Source organism: Daldinia decipiens (assembly GCF_022478715.1).
Source record: "Daldinia decipiens strain CBS 113046 unplaced genomic scaffold F4813scaffold_19, whole genome shotgun sequence".
Lineage (NCBI taxonomy): Eukaryota > Fungi > Ascomycota > Sordariomycetes > Xylariales > Hypoxylaceae > Daldinia > Daldinia decipiens.
The window spans coordinates 369,663-385,971 of record NW_026054562.1 but is presented as its reverse complement, the minus strand read 5'-3'; the positions used below and the strand labels follow the sequence as shown (position 1 = coordinate 385,971).

Sequence of the window (16,309 nt, the reverse complement as noted above, 5' to 3'; positions counted from 1 at the left end):
TAATCAATCTATCTCATGAACTGTAAATATTTTGCCGTTAGTTAAGCGGCTGACTAACTGAAAATATATGCTATTTGCATCTCGTAGCAGAGGCCTCGGTGTATTAGAAACGGCATAATTCCACATAGGATATCAAGTATAACTGGTTCAACTCCCGTACACTCCGCCATCGTCTCGCGTCTTATTATGACTGGGACTTTTTTGCATTGGTGAAAATATTATAAAAGATAAAGTAGGTATATACATGTAAGTACATATCCCTGAGAGGCCGGTACTTAGCTGCAAGGTACAAATATATTTATATACCACATTTGTAATGACATGGGTGCACTTAAGGTATCCTATCAAAAGTCTTGAACATTTGAGCTTGGTATAGCTACGTGCGAGTAGAAAATATCGCACGGTCTTGTTTAGCTAATATTGTTATAAATATAGTGATAAGTCACCCAACTTAGCGTATGGTGCATACAGTATCAGTAAGTCGAGAAATATATGAAACACGGTGCTAAGAATATACCTATATAAACATGTGCAAGACTTTGGATTATCAGGCTAATGCCCCTCCTCTGCCCCTCCATTGTGTACCTAACCTAGGAACCTATGTTGTTAAAAATATCAACACGGTATGCGCTATATCCGATGAGACTAACCATATGGGATATGAGATAACCCAAAAATTAGAGTACATGCAGGTACATGCGTACCTACCTTAGGAACCTTAGGTAGGTACCTGTATGGATCCAACATCTACACCTACACCTACTATGTATGTACTACCCACAGACCAGGAGTATGTGATATACTTATCACCCCCACATGAATACACATACATAATTGTACGTGTAGATACCCTTGTAAATAGTAGATAGCTTTCATCATCAATATATCATATCATACACTACGAGACTCAATTAGATACCTGCTACGGCTAGTGGTAAGGCATCCCGAGTGCTAGTGTTGATATTCTAAGAGACACAAATAGCTATTTGCGCAGGCAGAGCGCCAAAAAAAAAAATAAAAAATCTCTTCTCATTCCAATCTATATACTCCCGCATCAACGACGATCACCACGACGTCGACCGATCAAGACATCCCTGATACGGAGTCTTCAGGACAAAGCACCAACCCCTTCGTAGGTCCACCGTCGGACTTCGCAAACTCATTCAAGGGAGCCAATACACGCATCGATATCATGGCCGGAAACATTGCGGATATGCTTGCCGAAAACAAGCTTCGGCACGATCAAACCGATGCTAAACTGGATCAAATCTTACAGGCCCTCCAATGCAAGACGATGGCAATTGGTGTCCAGCAAGACCCATCAGAGGAATCAGGGGGACAGCCGAAGCGTCAGCAAAAGACAAAATATATGCCAACCCAATCTCCAACACCAGCAAGCGACCCTACTCCCTTGCCATTCGTCAAGGCCCCGCTCAATCCTATAGACAACGAGCGACTAGCAGATGGCAAGATCAACCTCCATCAGGTAAACGCCGGCATGGGAGCACGCACTGTTGAGGAGGAACGCGTCAAGGCGATATTGCCAGAGGCAGTGCTGCCTGCCGAAGCAGATGAGTTCGCGAAGAGCGAACTAAGCATCACTTTCAAAAATATACAGAAGGTTTTAGACATTCGTCATAAGTATATCCGCTTGTCCTTGCAACGAGACGGCGATAATCCCAAGGATGACCCGAGCTGGGATATTTACCCTCCCCCACCGGAGCCGGCCTGGGTTGATACAAACCAGGATAATCATGGCGTGAACACCGGAAATAACAGTTTGAGCAATAGTACTGTCTTATCTGCCCAGCCTGGTGCTCAACGTCCTGGTGATTCTGGACCTCCAATTGCAGATGTCCGGCCCAAACGAATATCAAGGAAGCGTAAGCCCGGCCATGATATCGGCGAGGATTTCGAAATAGCAGATATCCTACCTCTTCCTCCAGCGAGTGAGTTCGTCTTTCGCCTCGACGAGAATGGCGTTTACCAGGTCTTTGAAAACGAGGCCGCTGGTGAAGCCAACACGCCGGTGGTGGGAGTGCCTACGATTAAAGATTTTTATATGGATCTAGAAGAACTCTTAGCTATCTCGTCTGATGGTCCGAGCAAAAGCTTTGCTTTCCGACGACTTCAGTATTTGGAGGCCAAGTTCAACCTATACGTACTCTTAAATGAGTACCAGGAGACCGCAGATACCAAAAAGGTGCCTCATCGAGATTTCTACAACGTAAGAAAGGTTGACACGCACGTTCATCACTCCGCTTGCATGAATCAGAAGCATCTCTTGCGGTTCATTAAAAGTAAGATGAAGAAGTGTCCGAACGAATACGTGCTCTTCAGGGATGGTAAGAACCTCACGCTAAAAGAAGTCTTCGAGAGTCTCAAGTTGACTGCATACGATCTTAGCATCGACACTCTAGATATGCATGTGAGTCTATAATATAAATTATCGGGCATGACTTTCGGATGAAAACGTATATTAACCTCGAGCTAGGCTCACACTGATTCGTTCCATCGCTTCGATAAGTTCAATCTTAAGTATAACCCCATTGGTGAATCGCGGCTGCGAACCATTTTCCTCAAGACGGATAACTTCATCCAAGGTCGGTATCTAGCAGAAATTACTAAGGAAGTCATATCCGATCTCGAGTCCAGCAAATACCAGATGGTGGAATGGCGAATCTCGATCTATGGCAGGTCCTTGGATGAGTGGGACAATCTTGCTGCATGGGTTGTCGATAACAAGTTGTTTTCACATAATGTTCGTTGGCTCATACAAATCCCACGATTGTACGACGTCTTCAAGGCTACCGAATTGATGGACTCGTTTGAACAGCTGGTAAAGAACGTCTTCCAACCCCTTTTCGAGGTGACCAAGGATCCAGAGAGCCACCCGAAACTTCACATCTTTTTGCAGCGAGTTATCGGTTTCGACAGCGTAGATGACGAGAGTAAGGTTGAGCGACGACTGTACAAAAAATTCCCCGTGCCAAGGGAGTGGAACTCTAAACAGAACCCTCCATACAGCTATTGGATTTACTATCTCTTCGCTAATATGACATCGCTCAACTTTTGGCGTCGCCAGCGTGGCTTCAACACGTTCCTGCTTCGACCGCACTGCGGAGAGGCGGGCGACAGCGAGCATTTGGCCGTTGCTGTACTATGCAGCCATAGCATTAGCCACGGATTGCTTTTGAGAAAGGTCCCTCTGTTGCAATATATTTTCTACCTTGAACAAATAGGTATTGCGATGTCGCCACTTAGCAACAACGCGCTTTTCTTGGCCTACGAGAGGAACCCTTTCTATCAGTATTTTAGACGCGGACTGAACGTATCACTCTCTACGGACGATCCACTCCAATTTGCGTTTACAAAGGAGCCGTTGATGGAAGAATATGCTGTCGCGGCGCAAATCTATAAGTTGAGCCCGGTCGACATGTGCGAGCTTGCTAAGAATTCGGTGAAGCAGAGTGGTTATGAATATTCCATCAAGCAGCAGTGGCTGGGAGACAAGTTCAATCTACCAGGAAAGGATGGAAATAGCATGAAGAAGACTAACATACCTGATCGAAGAGAAGAATTTAGGTATCATACGTGGGTTGAAGAGCATCGTTTGTGAGTACTACGTAGCCTCTCCCCTATCTACACGACACTGACCTTTTCATGGTAGAATCTCGAGCTATACGTCTGCATCTGAATTAGACGAAGTTCTCGAACACCATCCAGCAATCACTTTAACCCAGACCCCCGCATCGCCTACTTCATCCGTCATGGCGAACTTCGACGCTAGTTCTCACGTCTTTAGCACGGGGAATCTACCACGTTCGGCATCACAAGCCGATTTTGATGCTCACACCAACCGGTCGTTCCCGGTTTCGGGGTCTGGACTTAATATTTCGCAGCGGGACTCTTGGTCCCCGGAGGGACTGCGCGATACGATGTATCCCGAGGATGACGGCGAAAGCGTCGAGGCATGGGAGCATCCGTCGTAATTGGAGGACGCATGGAAGTGATGATATATACGGGTGCTGTCCGCAGTGCTTCTAACAAGGCTAACTAACCTGGTGGAAAGGAGGATCGGAGTTATGGGACTAAGATTGTAAAGGGATATATATATATATATATATATATATATAGCTTGATGAGGGTAGACTTTGGCCCATTATGAATGCTTGGTCTGGGGAATAGAGGTTGCTCTGATCAAGAATGAATCGACGTTTAGCCGGTTTTATTATCTTTAACTTTGCTACCGAGGAAAATACAGTATACATTAGGATACTAATTCTAATATCATTTAGTATAATATATTCAGGTGGGAATAAGTAAGAAATATAAAGCATCTCTAATCAATGCTATTATGTCATAGGTACATCTGTTATGTATGTTTATCGTACATATATGTGCATCTGCATAATACAACCATAAAATAGATAAGCTCCTTTTTGTCGTAGTGTATATTACATGCATATACAACCACGTGTGTTTACTATATGTAATTAATAGATGTTAGAGCTAGAGGGTACTAAAGGGTATTGGAGAAGTTTAGCATCAGAACCAGCTTTCGAAGTGTCTGAGTGTCTAATTTAGCGCGTTTAATAATTTAATAATTCGCAGGTCTTGGTCCTACCTGCTTAAACGAACCAATTCCGCCTCAATCCGATTTCCGACCTCCGACCTGCGACCTGCGACCTGCGACTGTCATTAGTAGTTTCCGTCGACTCTTCTGTCGACCCTCTTGTGTCGTGTTACCTTCAACTTACTTGACTATCAAAATATTTCCCTTTCTTTTTCTCGATACCCCGAGATACAACACAACTCTACCAAGCTGCCCGTTGGCCGTCTGGTGCAGTACCCGTTGCGAGTGCATCTGTAACATGTTTGCGTATGGCGACTTCGCAACGTTGATATGATAATAAACCCCTGGGAAATACTTAACCTAGTATCCTTGCGCACCTTGCCGCATCTCCACGTTTACGTTTACATCTAATAATCGTCTAAAGGGAGGCTATCTTTGAATTGTTTTGATTCCTCTCTGCACTCTACGCTCTACGCTCTTCAGCTTCGGAGAACTTAACCCCTTTACTTATAGCTGCTGCTACTTTAACCGACAAACCGCTTCAACCGCTTTTCCATCTCGAGCTGCGTGAGCCTCGTCATCGTTTCGGTCCCTTTACCTCGGCCGCACGAAACCCTGTAACCCTACCCTCGCTTTTAGTTTCGTATGCGATCCTGATACAACTGTAATCGGACCCCTCAGTAATAGATTCCTTACAACAGAATTTCCCTCGGCACGTCTTCTAGCCACCATGGGGTTCCTGGGTGTTTACAAGGCACTCTACGATTATGCGCCGCAATCCGAGGGAGAGCTATCAATAAGTGAAGGCGACATTCTCTATGTTTTGGACAAGAGTGCGGATGATGATTGGTGGAAAGCCAAGAAGAAGGCCAGTGCCGACGACGAAGATGAGCCCGTCGGCCTGGTACCTAACAACTACGTAGAGGAGGTGCGTATAATCACACCATGGACGGGGTTATCCGTCCTTCGTAACATGATGTGCTAAGATTTTATAGGCACCGCCTGTAGGACAAGCTCGTGCATTGTATGAATACACTCGGCAGACCGACGAAGAGCTGTCTTTCCCCGAAGATGCCCCATTACAAGTCTATGATACGTCCGATCCGGATTGGATTCTTGTTGGGTTTGAGAAGGATTATGGCTTCGCTCCGGCAAATTATATTGAGATGGGTGCGGCTGCGTCAGCCCCAGCTCCGGCCACGACACGGAAGACTGCACCGGAACCTGAACCCGAAATCGAACCTGAGCCCGAACCTCTACCCGTAACGAAACCCCCGTCCTTACCTACACGAGCTTCCGTTTCCTTTGCTCCTGTCGAGTCAGAAGAACCTCAGAGCCCACCTCTTCCGGACAGAACCCCTCCAGCAAGAGCTCCAGCCGCCCCTACAGCACCGGCGGGTCCGGCAGCTGCTTTAGCCGGCGTGATGCAGAATAAAAGGTCTACTCGTGCGGCAACGCCTCCGCCGGTTACTATACCTCCTCGCCAGCAATATCTCTCTGAAGAATCCGATGGCGAACCAAGTCCCGCTTTGCCGGTACGACCACGGCCCCAGTCAAGTATGCCGAATGAACAACGTCGTGACGAACAACGCCGTGACGAACAACGCCGTGACGAACAACGCCGTGACGAACAACGCCGTGACGAACAACGCCGTGACGAACAACGCCGTGACGAACAACGTCGTGCGTCAGCTCATCCGCAGCGGTCCTCTAGCCGCCGCGAGTACGAAGATGAGGTCTACCCACCACAGTCAGGCCGGATCGCTCCTGGCGGATTTCATCTATATAACATCAACGAGATGGTGTCTATAATGGGCAAGAAAAAGAAGATGCCCACAACATTAGGCGTAAACTTAAAAACGGGGGTTATTCTAATTGCTCCTGAGCATGTCTCGGATGGCCCAAGTCAAGAGTGGACTGCAGAGAAGATGACACATTACTCGAGAGAGGGCAAGCACGTGTTTCTGGAGCTCGTTCGGCCGAGCAAGAGTATAGATTTCCATGCGGGCGCCAAGGATACTGCCGAGGAGATTGTCAGCGCTCTCGGCGAGCTGGCCGGAGCTGTACGGGCAGAAGGTCTGCGGGAGGTTATCATGGCCGGAACTGGCCAGAGTGCCCAGAAGAAGGGGCAAGTTCTTTACGATTTCCAAGCACAGGGAGACGATGAAGTTACAGTTGCTATAGGAGACGAAGTCATGATCCTCGACGATACCAAGAGCGAAGAATGGTGGCAAGTCCGACGCCTCAAAAGCGGAAAAGAAGGGGTCGTTCCAAGCAGTTATATCGAAATCACTGGAACGATGACATCGACAACGACATCGACATCGGGTATTAATGCCGGCAAGTCTACCGTGGCACAGAATCGACTGGAAGAAGCACGCTTGACTAAGGAAGCGCTCAAGAGAGACCAAAAAGCAGCAGAGGTAGGGCCTGGAATGATTTTGCCTGAGAGGCGTAGTAGTTTGTTGGTGAGAGATAATGGTAACACTTCTGGGCAACAGCGAAACCGACGCGAAAACGGCCGATCAGAAAGCAGCCGCGCTGGTTCCTCCTCAAAGCCTAGTAAGTCATACCAATTCGTCCTCGTGACATAGAAGATGCTAATAACGGCTCCAGAGCCAGATCCGACTAAAGTACGAAGTTGGACAGACAGATCCAAGTCATTCAGTGTCGAGGCCCAATTCCTCGGCCTAAAGGATGGGAAGATTAACCTACACAAGCTGAACGGGGTCAAAATTGCTGTTCCCGTGGCCAAGATGTCGATCGAAGATATTGAGTACGTCGAACGTATCACAGGGGCGTCCTTAGACGAAGACAAGCCCCTATCTGAAGTTAAGCGCGCATTGCCTTCAAAGAATAGTTCGAACCGAGAGCCCGCGTCTAGCAAAGTCGGTGCGTCTGTCGAGCCGGCGAAGCCAGATTACGACTGGTTTCAATTCTTCCTGTCTTGCGATGTTGCTGTCGGCCTTTGTGAGCGATACGCTCAGGCCTTTGCTAAAGATTCCATGGATGAAAGCGTTCTGCCTGATGTGGATGCGAGTGTACTCCGTAATCTTGGCCTCCGGGAAGGCGATATCATCAAGGTTACGCGTTACTTGGATAAGAAGTATGCCCGTGATGGCAAGAAGAAGGGCGTCAGCTTCTCTGGGGACGATGACGATGGTTCTGGCGGTCTCTTCTCGGGGCCGGGTGGGACACTCCGGAATAATACTCGAAAAGGCCGTCCCGCTCCTGCTGTACAGACTAATGACAATATAGATTCCAAGGCGTTTTCTCAACAAAAAGACGGCGGTGCACAAGATACGGAGTCGTCCTCTTCCGCTGCAGCTCGCTCGAAGGCTGCTGGTAAGAGTGGCGGCGGTGGCGGCGGGTTCGACGACGACGCCTGGGACGTAAAGCCGGCCAAGAAGCAGCCCGAGTCTGAAGCGAAACCAGCACCGACCCCCGAACCAGCCCCGGCCGCGCCTGTTCAACCTCAACGACCACCAACACAATCCATGCAAGATCTTTCCCTCCTATCGACTCCGCTAGAGCCGATCAAGGTACAGCCAACCGCTACATCCCCTATTATAAATCTGCCACCACCCCAAGCCCAGCCGCAACCCCAAATGCAGCCTCCACAGACGCAACCTCAACAGCCGGGAGCAACGCCGGCTTTCTTCACAGGCATCCCGCCACAGCAGACAGGTCTCCCGCAAGCGTCAGCTCAACCACTCAATCTCGGTCTTGGTAATAGGCAAAGACCTACACCACCTCAAGTCACCGGCGCTCAAGGTGCTCTAATGCCGCCACCGCCGTCGCGGCCATTATCGGCACCGCAGTCTGTGCAGCCCAGCGGGTTCGCGCCACCTCCGTTGCAACCTCAGATGACAGGTATCGCACTCCCAGGACAGAGTCTGAACGACCTCACCCAACAGCGAATGCAGCAGCAATACATGAGCTCTTTCCAGCCCCAACCTATTGGCCAAGGTATGATGCCATTCAATACGGGTGTTGGTATGCCCGGCCAGCAGTCATTTGGGCCTGGACAGTTCATGCAACCTCAAATGACTGGAGTGCCACAAACACAGAGCCCATTCGCAGATCCTCGTCCTCAACAATTCTCTCCAATCCAAAACCAACCCACGGGCTTTCCGGGTGGTTTCCAGCCGCAACAACAGTTCCCGCAACAGACCGGTATCAACTCTTATCTCCCTCCCGCGCTGGAGCCTCAGCGCACGGGCATGCCATCGTTGCAACCGCAGCAGACCGGCTTTGGTGGCTTCGGTCAAGGCTTCAATCCTGGCTTAAATAACGCAGCGGCCCAACCTCAACAGCCTCCCGCAGCTCCTCTTCTCCCCCAGCAGACAGGTCCTCCGCCCCCCGTGCGCTTCGGTGTTACAGATAAAATTGTCCCCCAGCCTACTGGACGCCGTGCGAACCTCGCCCAAGCGAGTAAGTGTTTTCTCCCTTTGATATGCATTAATCATTACCAACTAACATCATACAGCTCCGCAGAACCCATTTGGTTTCTAGAGGCCGCCCGTATAGGGTGCTTTAGTCAAACAGCCGTGGTGTAGGGCTGATGATAACAACGGTAATCTATTCAGACGCGGGCGGTAGGCTTAATGTATTAGAGCACGATGCTAGTCTAGTCTAGTCTAGTCGGGCCCTGAATAATAATCGCATATCGCGCCGCTAGAGCCTTGTCTAAAATGTATCTATCTACCTCAAGCAGCTCAGAGGTAAAACCTAATCTTGAGACCGGGAGGATCATCATGGAGAGGTCTTTTTTAAGATAATCAAGCAAGCAAGGGAGAGGGGATCGGGAGGAGGATAGGGGGCCATGTATAGCAGAAGCGAAGCAGAGATAGAGGCTGAGGCGGGAATGGAAGTAGACGTTGTTTGGACACGGTTTACTTATAAGAAAGACGGAAAGACAGACAGACAGACAGACAGAAAGAAAAAGAGAATGTGTGGCTTCTTCTCTATCCATATATTATTATTATATATATATATATATACTTTTAACTACTGCCCACCTGAGCCAGGAACACTGGAGGGTGTCTACTGCCTGGACGTCGTTCTGGCATGAAGTGTGTATGTATATATATATATATATCTTGCGGGCTTGGGGGGGAGGAGGGAGGGGGGAGGGGGGAGAAGGGGGGCAGTTAATTCTATATAAATAAGTACCTAATGTAGATTACGGTAATTCAGTGGATTTCACTTTCTTGTCTGATGGTGAGTGATAACAATAACAACAATAATAATAATGTTGTGGAAACTATACGAGCTGGTTAGGTTAGTTGGTTAGTTAGTTGTATATACCTACCTACCTACTTACCCAGTGAGTATATGTATTCCTTGGGCATGTTGACGGTGGATAGTGGTGACGAGATATGCAATATATAAACGTACAGAGCAAACAAAACTCCCACATACGACCATAGGATCTGGAAAACTCGGGATCCCGTCCGCTCTCCCCTTGATAAACCGGATACCGCCGGATTAGTAGTTGGGTCGGTGACGACCAGCGAATCCCCGGTGTTGTATGTTTTTTTTTTTCTTTCTTCCTCCTCGGGGGTTGGATTTTCTCGTATATCCCGGACTTACTACCCTTTTTTATATTTATCACATTTGACTTTTCTAGATATGATATAATCAAGAATAGTAGAATGCTGTGCTGTACTATGGTGGCTGTTATAAGACGTCCTTTTTGACGCTATTTTGCGGTGGTAAGATCGGCATATTGTTAGACAGTATGGTGGGCTTTGCAGAGTTAAAAACGCATAGACATAGTATAATGCAAGAAATCGTCGAATTATTTCACAGCAACTCGTAATGATATTATTATTTGCAATTTTCCTCGTTTTTATTGATTAATGGTTTAGCGGAAATGACATAAACCTCATTCATGAAGCCCCTTATCCGCACGAATCCTTTGCAAGCTAGAACCAGATACTCAGTTCGGCTAAGCCCCTCTTCCATCCATATCGGCTTCTCCTTTGAAGGGATGATCCAAGTCTCTACATCTCAATTCGGGGCTTCTACATTATCGCCTGGTTGTAAAGAGGCCAAGAGATTGCTTCGGAACTTTCGGGAGTCAATTATAGCGCCGGAGAGCCAATCAAGAAAATCGGTGTTTCCCTACTGGAAATATTAGATTGGTGGGGGTTCATCTGCTTCTTCTCCGTCGAGCAAAGTTCGCCGGCGCGGGCGAGTCTTTAACTCGTCACCGCCTGGTTGTTGGGCGCCAGTGGTGACAGCTTTGCCTTCTGCCGGCTTTTCCTCAATCTTGACTTTTTCCTTAGGATCGAACCGCTTGCGAACGGCATCGATCATCTTAAAGAACCAGTAGAAGTTCAACGAGTTCAAAGTTATGTTGCTGGCAGTGTATACCGCGGCAAGCCATAGTGGGATGCTATCTGGTTGAGATACAAATCGCATGGTATTCGTATATTGGGAAGGGAATGATGCCTCGAGAAGCTCGTCGGGAGTTAGAGCCGTTAGAACGGTAGGTGTCGAGTTTACACCAGACCACAAGTCACGAGCGACCATGACAGACTGGTATGTGCCCCATACAAGACGGCAAGAGAAGAAGGTAGCAATGAGCATCAGGCCATTATAAAGCTGCGGCTTGGTTCCAGTCATGCCCAGCTTGTCAAAGAACCAATGGATATTGAGGAAAGGCGAGGACAGCTCCCAGAGGATAAAGTTACTACTGTAGTAGTTGAGAAACGGGCGCTATTATTCAAGTCAGCTCTCCGAGTTGAAGTTCATAATTCAGACGAGACCTACGAAGCCAAAGGAATAGACAGCCAAAGCACTAACGGCATGTGCGAGCATACCAAGACCAAATATTTCGATATGGGAGACAGTAATAATGAGGTCATAGAGGAAATAGCCAGCGGCGAGAGCTTGGATCATGGCTGCACCGCCAGTATATCCCCAGACGCGCTCTTGCAAGTCCATATTCTTGCGCTCCTCGTCGACGAACATAACCCATAGTGCGAGGATGTTGATGGTGGTGCTCTGCACAAAGGACACGACGTGGACATCCCAACTCAGCCTCTTGCTCCTGGGAAGGGCTGTGTACTTAATAGGGAAGATTCGGCTCGATAGGAAGGGCGAGACGACAGTGCCGATGAAGAAGTAGAGAGCAGCCATCAAGAGGACCTCGTGAATATGCAGAGGCAGGGTCGGTAACCCGAGGTAGTCAGCCCATGGTTGGACGGCCTTGCTGAGGGCGGGGATAGGAGGAATAGGGAAAGGATCCCTCATGTTGGATTTTCTATCCTTGTCGTCGATACGATATGCGGGTTAAGGAAATCGAGCCACTATGGTATCTTGATTCTTGTTTGAAGAATGAAAAGGGTTAAATAGATGATGTCCTCAGACAGGTCGCAGAAGAGAGGGGGGGGGGGGGGGGTATGTAAACCCAGGATGGGTGTGGGTAGACGAAGGTAATAGGTGAAGAGGTGATAGTTGGATGTTATAAGTCGTGGATGACGAAGATAAAATAAATTAAAAGGTGCCCAAGGCTGTGGAGGATTATGTCAGTCAGTCAGCTGCATCTATGTAGAAGTAAGACAAGAGTAAGACAAGAGCTGATGAATGACAAAACTTGCCCTTTTGCCCTTTTTTACCCTCTGTATGTAGGTAGACAGGCTGACACTGACTGACTGACAGAATGACAGAATAATAATAATAATAATAATAATAATAATCTCCTTGTTAGGGGGTGCGTATGACAGAGCACACGTAGCGCCAACTACATGGCACCTGTGCGGGTGCTAGAGGTCACCAGGCGAGGAAGGGCACTGGACTTGTGTGAATATGAGGTGTAGAGAGAGAGAGAGAGAGAGAGAAAGAGAGAAAGAGCTAAGGTATTGATTGGATCTCGATGCCGGTTGCGAATTTAGGTTATTACATGTGTAGCATTTTGATGCATTTATGGATGTTACGGATGTTATGTTCTATGTGTGGATGTATATACGGGGCTTCCTTCCTTTCAGCTGTGCCGGCCGGGCTCAACAAAAATCAAAACGGGTAATCGGCCACATGCAGATTCGGGACCGTTGGGTATGGGTACAGGAGGTACTTGTCTTATGTAGGTAACAGGGTAGCTGCACGGGCCACCGGCTTGATATTTACTTAAGAGGTAGCTTCCATAGTTTGATCTTGGCATTGACTACCTATGTACGGAATATAGGTATGCTGTGGCTTATGTAGGTATGCCGGGTCTACCTATCCATACATAGGTGTATTGTAGGTACCTTGCTCTTTATTGTACCTACCATTACAATGCAGGTACATGGAACCTTGGTACATGTAGAAAACAACATTCCGTCCGTCTGAGGTTCATGTTGTCTTAGGTAATGTTGTCTAGCATTATTACTCGGAATAACAGCACCAACTAATATCATTTCTTAATATCTAAATCAACCCGCACGTGGCCAACTGAACCACACCACCAGGCAAAATGGCTGATTTGTTTCAAGAGTTATTAAATCCACCCAACTCAGCCGACCATCGCTCAAATGACAAGACTCAGACTGACCCTGTCGCCCTCCAATATCTTTCCACATTGGCTTCTATGCCCCTTTCTCAACTAGATGGCTCCGAACAGCAATCCTTAGCCCAATCTTCTCATTCACTACATCTCGCCTTACAGGCCCTTTCTAAACGTTCTCACAAGTCCATCATCAACTCGGCAGCTAATCATGCCCATCTCGGCACTGCGCTTCCTACTCTAGCAGCCTCGGCCACTGACTTAACGGCCGCCATACCTAAGTTAGATAATGAGGCAGTTCGGTTTTCAACTACTTACCATAAGTCTGGGGATAATGAACTTCTAAATGCTCGGAAGCGAGCACTGTTATTATCGAGAAACGTCGAACGATTAGTTGACGTGCTTGACCTCCCTACTTTACTCTCTACTGCCATCTCCACAGGCTCTTCTGCCCCGGCTGCAAATTATGCATCCGCGCTGGATCTTAATGGCCATATCCGTCGACTGCATGGCCTATACCCCGACTCACCTTTGGTGGCATCTGTTTCCACGCAGGCCGACGAAGCTATGCAGGCCATGGCCAAAAACTTGATAATGGGCCTACGCACACCCGGTCTCAAGCTAGCATCTGCCTTAAGGACGGTCAGCTGGCTCCGGAGAGTCATACCGGATCTTGATACTACCGGCGCCACTGGCAATGGTGGAGGGCTAGGAGCTTTATTTCTCGTATGCCGTCTGTCGACACTTATTAATATGCTAGCTGCCTTAGAGCCACTTCGTGAGCTGGCGGAGCAGGAAAGGATACGGCAACAGCAGAACCCGACGGGAAGCGCCTGGTCTGGAGGACAGCAAACTGAACGATATCTCAAGCGGTACATAGAGATATTCAGAGAGCAAAGTTTTGCTATCATCTCGATGTTTAGGAGTATATTTCCCACGCACACAAACGAGACGCCGTCAAAAACAGCCGATGATGACCCTCTGCAACCTGTACCATCCGCAGCATCAACATTCTTATTTCACCTTATCGAGATGTTAATGGAGACGCTCCGGATTTATCTACCAACTGTTAAAGACCAGCCGTCCCGTGATAGTTTATTGACACAAGTTCTTTACTGTGCCGGAAGTCTTGGGCGTCTTGGGGGAGACTTTGGGATCTTACTAGCCACTATCGATGTTGGGGATGAAGCAGAAGACGAATGGGTTGAAGTAGTTAAGCGTCACCGGCTTATGGCAGGTCGTCTGGAATCAATCGTCGGCGGCAAAGAGAAAGGGGCCGCAGAGCCCATCAAAACATAGATATTTATTACGATCCCCATTGAGATTTGACGCCAAACCTAGTACCTCCGGCATAAAGAACTATACTATATACCCCGAGTTTCTCCACTTCAGAGAAGATTTCCTAAATAAGACAGGAAAAATAGCATTGATTACCTGTCAACCACCAGATCATTCGTATAGATGGGAGTCTTTGCTACAAAAGCACGCTCCGAGCAATCTCTAATCCAAAAATTGACACGAAATTTAACGTGAGCATTACTCTTTTTAAAATGCCTTTCTCTAATAGACGGAGCGTAGTTTCAAGAGACGAAGCCCGTGGTTTAAGTATACTAAAGCATGTGCAAGCATAAAAGTAACTTAACCTAGGCAGTTTTATGCTTACATATAGCTCACATAACCCCTGTCTGTACATACCTTTGTTATGTATGTAGGTGTGCTCGTTGTACCTACCCACTTGTCTAGGCTTTCCTAGGTACAAAGTATGACGTGAGGATTGGCGGGGCTCGCCTTTAAATCGATTTTTTTTGGGACGGCAAACTCGAAGTTCATAGACCAAAAGCTACTAGCACCTTTAATAAGCCTGAGCCTTTGACTCAAAGCTATCATCTTTTGCATACGAAAAGCAACTCGGATCCCACTTATTTCCAATGGGCCATGCGGGAAATTGAAGGTCGGATCGGGAGGGAAGAGAAATATATAAAACTCCTAAGCAGATGGGCTTGCTATAAGTCGGATCCTCCATCTTGGTAGGATTCATTCATTCGCTCATTTGCTCGTTGGCTTTTTGTTTGCTCCCGCAATGTCGCAGAAGAAGACAACCGCCGGAGGCAAGTCTTCGTCAAGTAAGCAAGCAAGCAAACAAACAAACAAACAAACATACATACATACATACATACAAACACAATCTCTTTGTTATAGTCGTCTTGAATGAGGAAGCTGACGGTATAGTATAGCCTTCCACTTTGGTGCTGGTCTCGGCTCGGGCACGTTAAGCGCTGTGCTTCTGCAGCCGTTCGATCTTCTCAAGACGCGCGTGCAGCAGTCGGGCTCGCACTCGATCAGAGCTGCTATCAGCGAGATTGCCAGGTCTCCAAATGCTTTCACTGCCTTCTGGAGGGGCACCGTCCCGTCGGCCCTACGGACGGGCGTCGGGTCGGCCATCTACTTTACCACCCTGAATAAGATCCGGCAGCGCGCAACGGCCTTCCCCTTCGCCACGGTCCCAGCCGTCGACAAGCACGGGTCTTCCTCTTCTTCGCTGCCCAGACTTTCCAACACCGCCAACATGGTGTCCGGAGCCGTCGCCCGCGCTTTCGCGGGCTTCATCCTCATGCCGCTGACCGTCATCAAGGTGCGCTACGAGTCCAACTTGTATTCGTACAGGTCCATTGCCGGCGCCGCCAGGGATATATACAGAACCGAGCGCATCCCGGGCTTCTTTGCCGGCTTCGGCGCCACCGCCCTTCGGGACGCCCCGTACGCGGGGCTCTACGTTCTTTCGTACGAACAGTTCAAGAAGCGCCTCAGCGCCTGGCTTTACGTAAGCCCGGCTATCGCCCACGGACAGGCCAGCCTGGGGATGGGGAGTTCCCTGTCTGCTACCATTAACTTCAGTTCCGGCGCGCTCGCGGGCGCGACGTGCTCCTTCATATCGAATCCGTTCGACGCCGTCAAGACGCGCATACAGCTGCAGCCCCGCCAATACCGCAACATGGTTCAAGCGTGCCGCAAGATGATGGCGGAGGAAGGAGTGCGGTCGCTCTACGACGGACTTGCTCTGCGCATGACGCGCAAGGCGATAAGTTCCGCGTTGGCTTGGATGGTGTACGAAGAGTTGATTCGGAGGGCAGAGACTACGCTATATTCGAGAGACGCGAAAGGGCATGTATGATTACCAAGCCGGCTACGTATAAAAAAAAAAGAAAAGCTATATCCAAAATGAAGAAGAAAAATATCAA

The 16,309-nt window shown here is 48.3% G+C and overlaps 5 protein-coding genes across 5 annotated transcripts; 4 read left to right on the top strand and 1 right to left on the bottom strand.

The window, feature by feature from the left end:
• Positions 1–869: 869 nt before the first annotated feature.
• On the top strand, positions 870–3,831 carry F4813DRAFT_91771 (AMP deaminase). Its single transcript, XM_049249037.1, has 3 exons — positions 870–2,428; positions 2,495–3,619; positions 3,671–3,831. The coding sequence occupies exons 1-2, from the start codon at positions 1,193–1,195 to the stop codon at positions 3,617–3,619; spliced, it is 2,361 nt and encodes a 786-aa protein (XP_049099066.1). The 5' UTR covers positions 870–1,192; the 3' UTR covers positions 3,671–3,831.
• F4813DRAFT_91766 (uncharacterized protein) lies at positions 3,636–4,041 on the top strand. Its single transcript, XM_049249036.1, has one exon. The coding sequence runs from the start codon at positions 3,771–3,773 to the stop codon at positions 3,990–3,992; it is 222 nt and encodes a 73-aa protein (XP_049099065.1). The 5' UTR covers positions 3,636–3,770; the 3' UTR covers positions 3,993–4,041.
• A 519-nt stretch (positions 4,042–4,560) lies between these two features.
• F4813DRAFT_361623 (uncharacterized protein) lies at positions 4,561–9,683 on the top strand. The gene is made up of 5 exons (XM_049243541.1): positions 4,561–5,504; positions 5,572–6,175; positions 6,251–7,138; positions 7,193–9,010; positions 9,066–9,683. Exons 1-5 carry the CDS (start codon positions 5,307–5,309, stop codon positions 9,089–9,091), a joined length of 3,534 nt encoding a protein of 1,177 aa, XP_049099064.1. The 5' UTR covers positions 4,561–5,306; the 3' UTR covers positions 9,092–9,683.
• Positions 9,684–10,378: 695 nt separating this feature from the next.
• F4813DRAFT_361621 (DUF887-domain-containing protein) lies at positions 10,379–12,254 on the bottom strand. Its single transcript, XM_049243540.1, has 2 exons — positions 11,357–12,254; positions 10,379–11,302 (listed from the first exon to the last, which is right to left on the bottom strand). The coding sequence occupies exons 1-2, from the start codon at positions 11,837–11,839 to the stop codon at positions 10,718–10,720; spliced, it is 1,068 nt and encodes a 355-aa protein (XP_049099063.1). The 5' UTR covers positions 11,840–12,254; the 3' UTR covers positions 10,379–10,717.
• Positions 12,255–13,040: 786 nt separating this feature from the next.
• F4813DRAFT_381150 (mitochondrial carrier domain-containing protein) lies at positions 13,041–16,242 on the top strand (the record flags this gene model as incomplete). Its single annotated transcript, XM_049245638.1, has 2 exons — positions 13,041–14,307; positions 15,305–16,242. The coding sequence occupies 2 exons, from the start codon at positions 13,041–13,043 to the stop codon at positions 16,240–16,242; spliced, it is 2,205 nt and encodes a 734-aa protein (XP_049099062.1).
• Positions 16,243–16,309: the final 67 nt, after the last annotated feature.